General features: G+C 46.5%; 1 protein-coding gene across 2 annotated transcripts in view; it reads left to right on the forward strand.

Annotated features, from left to right (window-relative positions):
• CDK5RAP1 (CDK5RAP1 mitochondrial tRNA methylthiotransferase) overlaps window positions 1-16,321 on the forward strand; it is a 183,931-nt gene that overhangs the window by 142,759 nt on the left and 24,851 nt on the right. For both annotated transcript variants that reach the window (XM_085619259.1, XM_085619260.1), the window contains exons 7-9: window positions 5,357-5,477; window positions 14,261-14,491; window positions 15,256-15,353. In XM_085619259.1, coding sequence (XP_085475385.1) covers window positions 5,357-5,477; window positions 14,261-14,491; window positions 15,256-15,353 — 450 coding nt within the window. The remainder of the gene's footprint in view (window positions 1-5,356; window positions 5,478-14,260; window positions 14,492-15,255; window positions 15,354-16,321) is intronic.

Here is a 16,321-nt window from a genome sequence, read left to right on the forward strand (position 1 = left end):
ACCGGGAACGTGCTGATGACATCACCAACCAGGAAATACAGCAGCCCCACCCTCATTGCATCGACAGAGGAGCAAACAGGAGCACTGACTGCAGACTGCCTGTGCAGACTGAAGCCACACAGACTGTTCCATCTGCAAAAAAACAACATCCATGGAGAAGGAAGCCCCATCCAGCGCTGAGGCTGCGCGCAAGCGCAAGTTCTCCGACAGGGAGCTGGAGCACCTAATCGAGGGAGTCTCGAGCAAGCACGATCGCCTCTTCGGCAAGCTGTCCCTCAAGGTGCCTGAGGCGGAGAAGCGCCGCATATGGCTGCGCATCCGCGAGAGGGTGAATGCAGTTGGTGTGACGCCCCGCAGCATCGACGACCTAAAAAAAAGGTGGTACGACCTGCGGAAGCGCGCGAAGGAGAGGATAGCAGAGAGGCTCCGGGACGCTAGCAGAACGGGAGGCGGCCCTTCCACGGTCCAGGCCAACACTGCCCTGGAGGAGCTGGTGGAAGGTACAATTGAGCGGGAAGCCGTCGTGGGAGTGACCCAGATGGACACGTCCGGCGCAGCCACAAGTGCCCAAGGTAAGATGCATGCCTGTTGCCATACCCAGCATAGCGTAAATCCCATTCCAGGCCCCCAGCAGGATCTGAGTGTGCATGCAGCTTTGCAACACACAGCTTTACTCCTAACACTAGTGCATCATGGGAGTTGTAGTCTACTCAGGCAAGTGTGCATGTACAGGGGTAAATGCAATAACCATTCACCAGATCAGTAGAAGCTGGGTATAGACAGTATGTTTAGTGGATCACAGAGGGACATGTATGTGTGCAACACTACGTAGGTCTAACTATCCCACTAACCATGCACTGTTTCACACACAGATGCATCACCTGGAGATTCAGATGACAGCGGCCGGCTGATAATTTCCGAAACACCGGTTGATTCAGACCTTGAGACAGCGCAGGATGCCCTCACATCACCTACACCTGCCACCCCACCAGCACCACCAGCACCAGCAACAACAGCACCAGCAACAACAGCACCAGCAACACCAGCACCACCAGCACCAGCACCAGCCACACCAGCTGCTGCCACGACAGCCACCAAAGCGCCGCGGCGCAGGTCCCAGGTTGCGCCACTGGCGGTGATGGAAACACCCACCACACAAACGGGACACGGTCAGTGCGCCATCACACCACCTGATGCACCACCTGTCCGCGCCAGGCTAACACAGCGGCGCAGGTCTCGCCAACGTTCGGTCTCCTCAGGCAACCTTGATCTCCAACACACTCCTGGCATTGAGGAGAGGATGCTGTCTGTCCAGCGCGTGCAGGGCCGCCACATGGCAACCATCAGCACCAACATCGTGCACCTTGTTCGTGAAATGCGAGCCATGACTGCCGCAGTAACGGCCATGGGCACGGCGGTCAGGGACATGAGCACTGTGGTGGCAGAGGGCAATGCTCACCTCAGGGAATATGTACAAGAGCTCACCAGTGCCATGAGGGAGGGCCATGAGTGCCAGAAGAGGAGGCACTGACAGCAATTGTTGCGTTCCGCTGCCGCTACTAAGGCTATCACGCGCCACAGCAACAGTACCGCAGTGTTGGCACGCCGCACTGTGTCCTTGCAGGTCGACCTTGGGCACTTCTGCGGGGATGTGGCAAAGGCACTGGGGCAGTTGACCACTGCTGTGGAACACATCCAGAGCAGCACATGCAGTGCTGCAGCTTTGGGGGGGGATGACGCTAATGAGGCTGCCTCGAGTGTGAGCAGTGTGTCTGTGGCAGAGGGCAGCACCAGGCGCCGCAGTTCGCGGGCATCCACGGGGACAGGCCGTGGTGAGGCTTTGGAGACACCTGAGCGGAGGCTTGGGGTACGTGGGAAGCGCCACTAGACAGTTGGACATGCATACAGGACCATAGTGGGGCAACCATGGACATCCACTTACTGAGTATGCACAGGCGTGACTTTAAGGCACCTTTATTTTACTTTATGCAATTGGAGCATGATTTACATAGCTAGTTTTGTTGCACAAACATCAGTGCTACTGTGCATTAAACAGTTGCACCCCAAACTAACTTGTAATGTTTCATTCTCACATGTTTCAAAAATGATTTTGCATGATGTATGTCCGCCTCCTATGGCCCTCTGCTGTGTTAGGGACGTGTGCCTGTCGTTGTTGGGCGGGTGGTTGGTCATCCCGGTGTTCGTCATCCCTGTCCACCTCTATGGGTATCCCCCTTCTGGTCGCAATGTTGTGCAGCATTGCACATACAGCAATTATCCGGCAGCATGTTTCAGGTTTGTATAGCAAGGCGCCGCCAGTCTTGTGTAGGATTCTGAAGCGACTCTTCAGAATCCCAAATGTCCTCTCTATGACATTCCTAGTGCTGATGTGTGCAGCGTTGTAGCGATGTTCCTGCGGAGTTGCTGGATTGATGTATGGGGTGAGTATGTATTCACGCAGGGCGTAAGCACGGTCACCTAGAAGATAGAAGCATAGACTTAGCATTGGTGATGTACATACATGTGTGGTGTTGGTGTGGGGAAGCGTATTTTTACGTACCTAGCAGGAGTCCCTCTCCAAATTCTCCGTTGAGTAGTCGCCTGTGCATTCCACTGTGGCGGAAGATGTAGGAGTCGTGTGTGCTCCCTGGGAATTGTGCCACTAGGTCTGTTATGATGTTATTGGCATCGCACACAACCTGCACGTTGATTGAGTGGTATGACTTGCGGTTCCGGAAAATTGACTCATTTGCTGCGGGTGGACATATGGGGATATGCGTGCAGTCGATGCATCCAATCACATGTGGGAATTGTGCCACCTGGTAGAATGCCTGTTTGGTGCGGTCCAACTGCTGTGGGGTTGTGGGGAAGCTGATGTGGGTGTGTAGCATTGTCAGCATGGCATCTAGGAATTTCTTGAAGAAGCGTGACAGTGCGCTTTGCGATACGCCTCCGGCCACCGCAATTACCCCCTGGAAACTCCCTGAGGCCAGTAGGTGCAGGCTGCATAGGACCTGAACGTGCGCAGGGATTGCATTGGTCCGGTGTGTCTGGTGCTGCAGTAATGGTTCCAGGTCTGCAATCAGGCGCATGATCATTGCACGATTGAGGCGATACTTCTCGTACACCTCGTCCTCATTCTGCCCGAGCAAGGTTATGCGCAGTCTGAAAACTCGCTCCTGGACCCTTCTCCTGCGCTGTCCTTCTGCATTGACACGCATCCTCCTTGCAAGCACGTAGAGGGCAGCCATTTTGTGGGAGCCAACAGGGTCTCCTGGGCCACATTTAAGGGTTTTGTGATTGCCTCAATCATTTGCACATGATGGAATTTTTTTTTTGCATTTGCGTGGTTTTTTTTTAACTTTACCTCCAGGTTTTGATTCCCCTTATTTAGCTCTTGCAAAATAGCGATTTTTGGGATTTTCGTTATTAGCGACTGTTGTTGCATTGGGGTGCGATTCGTTATTTGCTATTGGCACTTTCCGGGAGCTAATAGTGATTTCGGTAACTGCTAATTCGGTATTTAGCGATTCGGTAATTTTGCATTTTGGTTATTAGCGATTCGGTATTTTGGCGGATTTATTTTAGCGATTCGTTATTTGCTCACGTTTTGGGTTCATGCATTTGAAGTGGGTATTTTTTAATCGGTAACGGGTGATTTTTGCGATTCGGTATTTTACCGACTGGATTTTGGCTTGATGCATGAGGCTGTAAGTTGTGGAAGGTAGCCTAGACCTTTCACCACATCACTGTTTCACGTAGTGGCAGAAAAGGTTTAAGGGGGAAAAGTGTGCAAAGTATTCTCCAAGAAATCACCTTTGGGCATACATGTACTTTTCAGGACTCGGCGTAGTGTGACATCTTCAATCAAGTGCTAGTGTTAGGGAGATCAAAGATGCCATTGAGGTCTCAATGAACTTAATGAAAATATCCAGGATGGGGAAACTGGTGTTACAGGTAGGTATTATTTTTCTTTTTTCCAAGTCCTCAGTACTTGCTGTTATGTGGTGATCACAGCTATCAACATGGCCTTGTTGCTGTGTATGTTTCTTGTTACAAGGGTAAGTAATTGGTGTTGTTCTAGAATGTTCAAGACGGTGGTTCTTGACCCACACAACTTAATCTGCTCTACGCATCAAAGTGAATAATGTTTGTTGTTCTCCTATGTGTGCACCACTGGTCCGTGAATGTGCATGCCTATGCCCTTGTGAAGGTCGCGGTGCTTTGGTTTTGTAATCCCCTTATCCGACTCTCCCTCTGATCGAAGGCAGAGAAAAAACCCAGTTTGGGTACACCATTTAAAATCTCCATGCCTCTATTTCTTAAGATTGCAAAAGCTTAAACCCAGGCAGATTGTTCAAACAAAGTGCTGAATAAGGAACTGGTAGATTTTTCTTAGGTGTTAATGGTAAGTATGGCATGGTATGTTTTATGTAAAGAAAAAGATTCAACGGCCACAGTCATTTGATGACCAAAAATAATGATGTCTGCAGTGGAATAAGGGAAATAGAATTGTGCGTGATAAATTCAGCAAGAAATGCCTCTTCTGATGCTTGATGTTACCATTTCACTTGCATTGTAGTTGCTTCATTACAGTGCTTCAAACCCCTGCTGATGGGTTAAAGGGTGCTGGGAGGGAAGTCATCTTGTGGTGTGAGGAATAACTAGTAATCTCATACTAATAATAGACACAACTAGCTGAGCCACATGGTTTTATTGCAGTACACTTTACTCCTAGCCTATAAACGCTGCGCATATGGCCGCATCATGGTAAGTGAACTGACTAGTCAAGCGATGTCCATCATAAGAGGCGCTGTATTTTATTGTCTAGGGTGAGACCGCTTTATATTTGTATATGTGATTGAAAAGGCATACTTTAAATATTACATGTCTTTTATCAAAATGTGTTTTTAAACCATTTCTTTTTTACGAACTGTTTAAATCATTATGATTGAGTAGTTGCTATTTGCCCATCACCTTTCAACATAATACTATTATTTTGATGTAATGATTTTTATCTGTAATTGCTTTTTATTGCACCTGGCAATTTAATGGCCTTGATTGTCTAAACAAATTAAATTTGGGTACTTCATACTGATATACAGTAATTTGGTTATGTATTGTGAATGATTTGGTCGTTGGTTACTCACTAGGCGATCAGTGCTGTTTGAAGTGTCAGTTCAGGCTCTAGGTGCTAACATCGTTCCACAGCCATGGTTAATGTTAATATGTGCTGTACACTGTAGCCTGTGTTGTGAGATGTCTTCTTGCTCTGGAAACGGACTGATTGACACCAATAATTTAAGTCTTGTGTGGTAGAGGACTAGATTTCAAGCCAACTTATTTATTTCCAAAGCTCTATCATGCGAGGCTGCGACAACATGTGTACTTACTGCATCGTCCCTTTCACCCGTGGTCGAGAGAGGAGCCGACCCATTTCCTCCATCCTTCAGGAAATTAGGATGCTTTCTGATCAGGTATGTGTGATATCTTTCAAGTGTATCTTTATTGTGGCTTTCAGTCTGTTAGGTGTCTTCTATGTTTCTCTCTTAATTTTCTTTTTTTAAACTCTTTTTATGAGCAGTCTCTTGGCACACCAAAACCATTTGATACAGATACAGAGGTATAAAAGGTTAATAAATTGCATCGATGCAGGACATTGTCAAGGTTCCTTCCCCGTGAAACATTTCTTCAGCTGTTGCCCCTTCCCATCAACGCGGAGTAGTCCCTTTATAACGCCTGTATCCAGATGTCACCTAGCTGGGTCTATACTTATCCCAGTGGACCCAGATCTTTTCCCATTTTTTGGGACATCCCCTGTTTTGGTACACCGCCTTTTCTGTCAGCTGGCACAAGTCCTTGACACGTTCCCAATCCCTCACCCTTGGTGAGGCAACTACTCCCCATGCTTGAGCAATGTTTCACTTTGCTATTTCCAATGCCAGCATTAACCAGATTCCCAGGTATTTGGGCCAACGCTCCTCCCCAGTTATTCCCAGTATATGCCATCTTCGTTCAAGTGGAACCTGGAGACCCGTTGCTGCAGCCATAATCCGGGTCACTCCCTCCCAATAGCACCTAACCATGGGGCAGGCCCATATATGTTATGTTATGTTATGTTATGTTAATAACTTTTATAAGGCGCACAGCTGCCCCAGCGAAGGGGCGTCCTGGCGCCTGATCAGGTACACAACACAACAGGACAAAGCTGAGGAGAAGAGAAATCAATTAGCAGAGGCAAACAGGTGGGTTTTAATGGCGCGTCTAAAAAGAGTCAGACTATTTAGGGCGCGAATATGTAAAGGAAGGGAATTCCATAGATCAGCCGCCAGAACACGGAAGGAGCGTCCTCCCATCCTACTCAGCCTGAACCTAGGCTTAGTCGCCAGATGGTAAGATTCAGACCTGAGGGACCGCGTGGGGACGTATGAAGAAATAAGGCCCGCCAAAGCAGGGGGAGAGGAAAGCTTCAGAATCTTAAATGTCAGACAGAGAGCCTTAAATTTGATTCTCTGTCTGACCGGAAGCCAGTGAAGGGAGGTCAGAACAGCAGAGACAGAACATCGTCTCGGAAGGCCAACAATGGCTCGTGCAGCAGCGTTCTGCACCCTCTGAAGCCTAGTAGCCTCAGCCTGGTTGACTCCAAGTAGCAAGGCACTCCCGTAGTCCAGCCGGGAAAGGATAGAGGCCTGAACCACCAGTTGCCGAGTGGGAGGGTCAAAGAATTTGAGGACTGGCCTCAGTCCTCGCAGAATACCAAAGCAGGTAGCTGCTGTCTTCTTTGTATGGCTGGTATAAGAAAGATTAGAATCCAGCCAAACCCCCAGATTTTTAACTTCGGCCGCTGGGATGGGGGACACCCCCAGTTCGGAAGGCCACCACTGGTCTCCCCAGAGTTCCGCCTGCTTCCCCACAACCAGGACCTCGGTTTTCTTAGCATTGAGCTGTAGGCAGTTGCTACGCATCCAGCTAGCCACAGCTATAAGTCCTGCACGGAACCTGGGCGCAGTCACCTCAGGGTCCCCACTGAGTGTCCCCGCCAGCTGCGTGTCGTCGGCATACGATGTCATGGTAAGGCCACATTGCCTGACGACAGCGGCCAGCGGTTTCACATACAAGTTGAACAATGTGGGGCTTAAAGCAGAGCCCTGAGGGACTCCCAGTTCCAAAGAATGGAAAGAGGACTGGCCAGGTGGAATGGCTACTTTGAGAAACCGGTCCGAGAGGAAGGAGCGGAACCACTGAAGAGCCTTCCCCCCAATACCCACTTCCTCCAAGCGCCGCATCAAAATGTCATGAGACACCGTGTCAAACGCGGCGCTCAGGTCTAACAGTAGGAGCGCCGCAGTCTGCCCCGCATCCAGCACTGACCGCAAATGCTCGGTCATAAAGAGCAAGGCAGTTTCAGTGCTGTGTTGAGCGCGGAAACCATTTTGACTCTCGTCAAGAATGTTATTACGAGAGAGGTGGGCAGACAGGATGGAATTCACGTGTGCCTCAGTGACCTTGGCGGTCCAAGGCAGGAGGGAGATGGGCCGGTAATTCTCCGGGAGCAAGGGGTCAGAGTTGGGTTTCTTCAGAATAGGGCTGACCACAGCTTGCTTCCAGGATGGCGGGACCACGCCCTCACTGATGGAGAGATTAATCAAGTCCAAAATGGGCTCACGACAGAGAGGCGGGAGACGGGTAAGGAACTCCGGCTTCAGTGGGTCTAAGGGGGAGCCAGATTTAATTTTGAGGCTCAGAGTGTCAAATACCTCGTTAGACATGGCCGGCAGGATGGACAGAGTTTCGGACACCGAGACCTTCACATCACTAGGAGCATCCCCGGGAACAGATGGTATGAATCCTCGATAGATTGTCTGCACCTTCTCCCTGAAAAAGGATGCCAAACTTTCACAGTGAGAGTCCGTGCAGATTTCTTGCGAGGTGGCCTGTTTCCCCATCAGGTCTTTGAGTACCTTGAAGATTAACTTAGAAGGGTTAGGGCTGTTGGAAAACTCAGCTGCATAGTAAGCGGCCCGGGTTTGACAGATAGCTCTGTGATAGGTCTTAAGCTGGGCAAAGTACAGCGATTTTAACGTGGGATCAAAGGATTTTCGCCAGGCCCTCTCAGCTTGCCGGCAAGTTCTCTTGAGCTCGGCAAGAGTCTCATTATACCAAGGGCTACGATTTTTAGCGTGACATTTAGCCCAGCGCAGAGGTATAAGAGAATCGAGGGCAGTAAGGACCCAGTTGCAAAACTGTTCATATCCCTGTTCCACATTCTGCAGTTTGCCTAGGGGTTGTGCCTCCAATATTCTGACAAACTCCTCCAACTTGAGTTTACGCCAATTGCGCTTTAGGATCTGTTTATCCACAGGTTTAAGTTGCGGGTTGTCTAGGGGACATGACACCTTAACCAGCAGATGGTCAGTCCAACCCACCACCATCGGGTCAGATGATCTAGCCCGAACTAAGGTGGTAAAGAAGGGGTCAAGTATATGTCCTCCTATATGGGTGGGGGAGGTGACTAGTTGGTTAAGTTGCATCGCTTCCAGGTCCGCTAACAAGGAGCTGATGGATAGAGATGACGTCTGATCAAGATGTATATTTAAGTCACCTACTATGCTAAAGTTAGCACACCTAGGAGCCAGCGAGCTAACCACATCCGCAAGGGCGGCCTTGAAAGCAGTGTCGTTCCCAGGTGGACGATAGATAAGCACGCCACTGAAGGTAAATTGATGACTGACCTTTACCTTAAACGAGGCGCTTTCACACATTGGAAGATCCAAAGCCTTCCACTCAGCTGGGAAGCAGGATTTAGTCGCCATGGCTATACCACCTCCCCTAGTCGAGCGGTTCAGAGTAAACACCGTGTAGGTAGAGGGGAAAGCCAGATTTATAATGGCAGTGTCAGCGTCCTGTGACCAAGTTTCGGTAAGAAAAATGATGTCAGGAAGGTCCGTATCTATCATGTCCCGTAGTGACTGATGGTGCTTGACCAAAGATCTAACATTCAAGCTCCATATATTGAGCTCCTGCTCGGTGCAATCCGTGTGAGTGCCACGGGCAGTCCCTTCAGCAGGGCGCACCCCAATGGGTGTGGCCAGGGAGAAACAACCGCAAGAACACTCATAAGGTCCCGAGAGAGGAGGTACAGGGACATGGTTACACGCCAGAAGACTGTCTCTTATGGAAAAGAGATCAGCACGATCGTACCTGAGTGTCGCTATGTTACACATGATGGTGCAATGGCAGGAGGCCAGAGTCCATAGCCCGCACCCGCTACCTCGACGCGGACGAGCGCAGACGGGCAGGACTCTGGCACGACTCCGGCTAAGCGACGGCGTCCCACTGCGCGTTCCCGCTGCGCGGGAGAGGACGACTTTAAATAGGCGTCTCCCAAAACAACTCGAGCGTCGGGACGCTCCAAGATGGCGCCCGCGCAAGAACACACTCACCCCAAACAAAGATGGCGCCCACAGCTATCCAGCCCCGGGACCCGGACCCGCCGAATGGCGGTGAGTTTTCCACAAATTAAGTGCGAGTGAGGGGACAGAAGCCCAGCAGAGCGGTAGGTAAAATCAGGGGATAAAAAAAGTAAAGCAACCAAGATAAGCTAAAGGTAGTTTAAAATATCAGAGCCCGCTGGCAGCGCGACCTGCGCTAGTGCAGCAATGATCATGATTATGAAAGAACGATCCCAGTTCCCCGCACCCCCTAGCACAGCGATTGGAGTCGCAATTCTTTCTTATTCTTAATCTGGAACAAAGTGGATTGACGGAGCTGGTTCTCACCAGTTCAGGTCAAACAGAATGATCGAAGTTTATGATAAGTTATTCAGAATTATAAGTAGTAATGCGTTGATATTCAGAATCCCAGTTACAGCTATTTGAACGAAGAGCTCTTTGATCAATTAGTCCAGAAGTAGCAGATGCAATTGGTAGAGACGTAACGGAATCTGAAGATAGATTGTCAATGAAAAGCATGGCTAGAAGTAAAACCCTGGCCACGGACCCTTTTCAGGATTAATTTTATGTGGTGTACCTAGACCAAATTGCACCTATATTGTTTATAACATGCTCAAAGGACAGGGAAGACTCCTTCCTCCACCAGAGACACAATTATAGTCCCACTCCTAAGGATAGGCAGAGACGGAGAAGAGGTAGTACTATACCATCCTGTGCTGATGCGTGACCTAGGTTCTCAAATATTTAGCAAGATCAAGGCAGTCAAACTGTTGCTACCATTGATACAATAATTGATCAATCCAGATCAGTGTGGATTTACTTAAAACAGATACAGTTTGGTAAGTATCAGACAGCTATCCCTTCTTAAGAGGTAATCAGAGTATCTCATCCCAGTGCTTTCCATTGATATTGAAAAAGTTTTTGACACCCTTCTGTGGAGGTGTCTAGTTGAGGTAATGGATGAGAATGAGTTGGGGGTTGGATTTAAAACCTGGACAACCTTATTCTAAACTGACACTAAAGCTTGAGTACGTACGGGACGATCATATCTGGGCGCTTCCAGGTAGTAAGGGGGACACAACATGGGCTTGCATTGTCACCACTCCTTTTTGCAGTAGCTGTGGAACAATTGGCAGGGGAAGTGCCAAGGGGTGGGTTATTCTTGGGCTTTACGGACAGGAACAGACGTGTTATGGCCCTGTATGCAATTCATTTGGTGCTCTCTATATGATATGAAAACAATGACTTAGTAGGTGCTTTTGAGGCATGAGGGAGCTAAAAGTAATTTGGGGAAAATCTAGCAGATTCCCCCTCGAAAGAGATGATGACGCAAGAGCAGCCGGAAGTGCTCACTAGATTCAAATGAAGTACCTGGGGATCAGGGTATACCTTGAGGAGGAGGATCTACCTGGGGGAAATATTGGCATTGCATAGTCAGCATTCCAGGGTATGGTGGGAATCTGGAAATCGCTACCATTGTCAGTGGCTGGTTGAATCACAGTGTTGAAGATGGTGGCAGTGCAAAGTTACTATTTTTGCCCATCTGGCGTGAATTCCTAATAAATGCCTTCACAAAAAGATTACTGCAGCTGTCTGCTACGTTAACATTGTCACAATTGTTGTGAAAACGTGCAGCATTGTGCAATCCAAAGTCCTGATCGACTGCATGTGTGAGGTTATCTGGCCTTGCATAGCCTGTAGGTCGTCCTTAAGAATTGATGATTTGGTGCAACTTATATTTTTATCTGCATTCTGGTGCTGATGTTTCCTGATATCAGCCACACTAGTATTTCCAGTTTGAGATCGATGCCACAACGTTGATTAGAGGCAACTTGTTTAGTCCTGCTGCATGTGGGTCTTTACTTGATGCTGCCAAAAAGGTGCCAGGTTAATTCAGAAACTCACGACCACTAAAGATTTTAAACAAGCATTGGCATAGCCAATAGGTCTCGCCTTTAGGACCTTATAAGTGTTTAGCCATGCAACAGTTGCATAACTAAATACTTATAAGGTCCCAAAAGCGAGACCTATTGTCTATGCAAAGCGGCCGTGCGGCCGCGAAAGTGAAAGTGATCGCTATCGTGATCACGAACAAACAGCAAAGTGGCCTTGAGGCCGCGAAAGTGAAAGTAATCGCGGTAAAGCGCGGCGCGCGCGCCCGCGCACATGCACTGTAGCTCTAGGCTGGCCTGGTAGCACTTTTTGGAGCCCTCTCAATAAGTCTCGCCAGACCAGCGCATGCGCTGGGTCAGGCGAGACCTAAAAAGGGGAAAAAATCATGTATCAGCATGGCGACCTCCTGGCAATAATACGCATTTAAAGATACCTTTCAGAAAAACTCAAGCCACCTTTTTTTATTGAATTGAATTGAATTTAAACAGCATTTCTAAAGCGTATGGTTACCCGAGGGCATCCCAGCACTACTAGCAGTACAGTCAATTACCAATGTTTTTACATAAATCTTACTAAATTAGTTTGACATATTAATCCTTCATTTCTATGATATGATAAAGTAACATATTTCGATAGGAGATAGTTTAAACCAGATCCTAAATAAATCACACAAAATATCACAGTTTAAAATTGTTTCACTTTATTTTTCATTGCGAGAAGACTCAGCTGTTGGACATATTCTGGACTTTGAAAAGACTGAATGATCATTATAGCAGATCCTGGTGTGCCACTATACATTATTCCCTCATGGAACACCCTTTGACACTACATTACGTTCTTTCTACCGTTATGATGCCTTTGCCAATCTGTGTGCTGAGCTAATAATAAAATCGGGAGCCAACATTTGTAAATCCAGGTGCAATTGCTGTCGTTGTCGGGGATGTTGCTATGAAGATTCCGCAAGGTATTGCTGAAGTAATTTAACCAGCTGAAGTAGCGAATATATGTCGTTACTACGCATTCCGTTGCAACGCATGCCTTTACCACGCATGCGTTACAACGCAATGATTTTTCTACGCATATCCTTTACCTCGATTATTCCTTTACCACGCATTTTTTTTGGGGGGGGGGGAACCCCCCCCCAAGCCCCCTTTTTTTCTTTTTTTTGCCTTTTTCTCACGTCTTCGCCGACACTAAAAAAGGACTGAATCGGATGAGGAAAAAGACGTTCCGTGAAGACGCTGCTTGCGTGGTAAAGACGGTCGTGGAAGCAATACGGGTTGTAAAGACGTTTACGAGGTAAGTGTACCGTTGTAAACGTAACGCGTAGAAAAGCCTTCGTGGTAAAGGCTGTTTCCCGAAGTAGCGAGGATGCAGTACCTTGTAATTTTAAAGTCCATAAAAAACATCACCACATTTTTCCAAATAAGACTGGAAAAATCTCAATTCTGGACCTAACTCCTCGTGGAGAAATCCTTTGACTGTGCTGTATTTATTTCCCTTGGTGAGTTCACTGCACACCTAAAGTGCTGCACTCAGAATGAAGCCATAAATGTTTAGATTTTTTTCACTGAATATTACATTTTTACGAGGAAATGATACAGGTTCAGATGTACTAAGCGTTTTTTAACAGTTTTAGACCCACCTATTCTTTAAATAAGAGGGGTTGCTACAGCTAAAACGTTTTTGGAACGTATTAAACCCATTAAACGATTCCTAAACATTTTTTCAAATTGGTAGATGGGTTTAGAAAAAGGTAACAAATCCCAATTTGGAAGGGGTATGTGTGTTATGAGCATCTCTTCCGAATTTCCTATCTGTAGCCTATGTCTTAATGGTTTGCGACTGTAAGTCCAGTAAAAACCTTAGAAAGGTTGTTGACTCCCAAGTTGGAGTGGTAACTAATTCGTAAATGGGAAGGGGTCTCCTTTGGAGCCCTTTGTGAATCATGGTAGGCACCCACCCTGTGAATCATGATACCCTCTTCAAGATGGTAAGGCAGTAGTCTAGGGGACCATGGCTAACACTCCATGAAGTTTTTTCAAAATGGAGAAACTTTTTTTAGAAGAAACTCTGGCTGATTAAAAAAAAACCAAAAAACTCAATTTTGAAATGCATTTACTGTGTTTGTTATCTGCTGTCCACTTAAGGGCCACTATTACTGTGAAGGTAGCCAATTTGTGGGAGTCTCAATTTGCAACCTGGCTAATGAATAATAATTTGGCAGGTCATTCTGTTACCCCTTCAATTCGTTATTTTATGAACTGACCTATTAGTCCATAGGTCGGTTTGCTAAATAATTTACTGGTCGCAAAAAGTTAGTGCCCAAATAAGTGACCGCTTTTTCTTATCAGTACATTCGTACATCTGGCCCATTTATTTCTGTTGCAGCAAAAAATCTGAGTCACCCTAACCCTATTCGACAACCTAGTTAAGCCAATGTGATTTCAAAGGGGACTTAGTTCTTAGCAGCACCAGTATTATGGTAACAAACCTGGACATACTTATGTAGGAGACTTCTATTCTGCTTTGACTGACAACATGATCTACCACTGCAAACATCGAGGAGCTATAAAGGCAGAGAATAATGTATACAACTCTTTCCTGGGTCACCAGCCTTTGCAAAGCATCATGGTGCATTTTGTGTTATAGAGGAAAATGGAATGGAGCAGGATGAGCACTGAGCTATTGCAAAGATGAGGTCCAGGAAACAAGATTTTTAAACTGCAAAGTATTAACAATCTGTTGCAGGTCTCAAGTAATATGAGATGGGGGACGAGGATGGTGTGGATACGGGGTTGTGTATTTCATCTTCCGCAAATAGGAAACAGCCTGAGAGTGATTACATTATTTTAAATGGCTAAATGTCATTTTAACTGACTGTATTTCTGTTTAATTTTGAAATTGGCATGCAGGGGGTGAAAGAGGTGACACTGCTGGGGCAGAATGTGAACAGCTTCAGAGACTCCTCCGAGGTCCATTCTTACCCCTCTACACCCACAATGCTGAGCCGTGGTTTCAACACCATCTACAAAGCCAAGAAAGGGGGACTGCGCTTTGTAGACCTACTGGACCAGGTCTCCAGAGTGGACCCTGAGATGCGCATCCGCTTCACCTCCCCACACCCCAAAGATTTCCCAGACGAGGTTAGTTGCTGGGCTGGACATAAGGAGCTTCAATGAAAAGTGATTTTTTTCAAAGCAGGCACAGCCAGGTGATGAAAAATTCCCTGTGACTGGCAGTACATTGTTCTTCCACAAACATAACAGCATGCCTTAGAGTTAGTGTTTTTGTTAAGGGAGAGTTCCAGTGAGATCAATGAGTAATTATTCATCTTTCAGCAACAGAAGGGCGGAATTTCTATTGTGAAAGTATATTTTAATGAGATATAACTGGAAGAAAGTCTACACACTATGTTCATAAAAACATTCTGTGCATTTTTTTTAATGTAGAATACCTCTTATTCTGTTCTTAGGTATACACTGATCATGATCTGAGAATCGAGAGAATAAGGTGGGATATAGATTCACTTTGTGGGGCTGTACCCCAGTGGAGGGTAACACAGAGAGGTTAGCAGTGGGGAAAGTGCCCATTCAAGGATCAGACATCGCATGATCTGTTACCAGCTATTGGACTGGTGCTGTAAGTTGGCAAGAAGATATTGAATGAAAGGAATTGTTTCTCTTTATTAGTAGCTGTCAAATGTATGTAAGGAGCTTATGTTTCTCAGCAATTTATTTGTATGAAGTGTTGAACTAGTCCACACTTTGCTCAGTTTGATTCTTAAGTTAAGGATTTTTAGACCAGAGTGATGCAAGTATGTTATCACTAACATTTATTAGAAAAAAATATTCTTGCTGTTTGTTGGTTTCCAAGACCTCTAAGCTTCCATTTTGGTTTGCATGTATAGGTCCTCCAGCTCATTCAGGAAAGGAATAACATTTGCAAACAGATTCACCTTCCTGTCCAGAGTGGAAGCTCTCGTGTCCTGCAGGCCATGGGTCGAGGGTGAGTACGGTTCTGAAAATCTTATTTGCAAAAACAATCATCATGTAGAGAGGATGCATATGTTTAGTTTGCAAGGAACAGGACCTTTCTTTCTTTCAGCAACCATGGTGGCAACCTTAGGGACACCACTTGTAATGGAATGCAGTAGGACTTTAATTCATGTGGAGAAGGTAAGGGGGGAGGTTCTGTACTGTGAAGAACACCAGAGTTCTTCTGCTCATGCACCCAGATTATGTGCATTCCTGGGAATTTGTTTGCAGAAGCTGCGACCCTGGAGTGGACATAGAAATTGTAGGTGCAGGTCTGAACTTTAGTCGCAACACTGGGTCCATGCAGTCTGTGGTCCATTGTGGCTAGTGCTGTGTTAAATTCTGAGTGCTGTGGTTTCGCCAAGTAAAATTTGACAGGCCAATCCTGCTGAAACCCATTAGGGGAAAACTTCCCAGTAAGTTCCGATACACGTTCAATTTGGTGTGAAAAGCCTCAGTGCCACACATAATTTCTCATTTTTCTTGTAGAAGCTTTCAATAGGAGGTATATACCAGACTCAGCAAATACCTTGCTCTGTGATCTCACTGCATACTGTATCCAATAAATACCTCAACCATCCATACAGCACTTGTGATTGGGGCTGTGAGAAATTGGGTTGTTGGTATATGGGGTGTGAGCCCTTTCCAAGCAACAGCCACAATCCTTAACAGTGTAAACAAAAGAAAGGTCACTAAATTAATCTGTACTTAACTCTGTGGTAGCTTGGCACAAAAGCAGTCAGGCCTCGCTTGGAGGCAATGTCTAAAGTATTTATGCAGCACTTAAATAGTAATAAAGTAAAAACACACCACAAAAAAATCTCACACCTAGTTAGAAAAATAGAGCAAAGTTTAATAAATTATTTTACAATAAAACAACAATCAGTAATTGCAGTTTTGAAGATTTAGGCAAGTAAAGCGCCTAAAAGCACAAAGTGC

Source organism: Triturus cristatus, chromosome 7 (assembly GCF_964204655.1).
Source record: "Triturus cristatus chromosome 7, aTriCri1.1, whole genome shotgun sequence".
Lineage (NCBI taxonomy): Eukaryota > Metazoa > Chordata > Amphibia > Caudata > Salamandridae > Triturus > Triturus cristatus.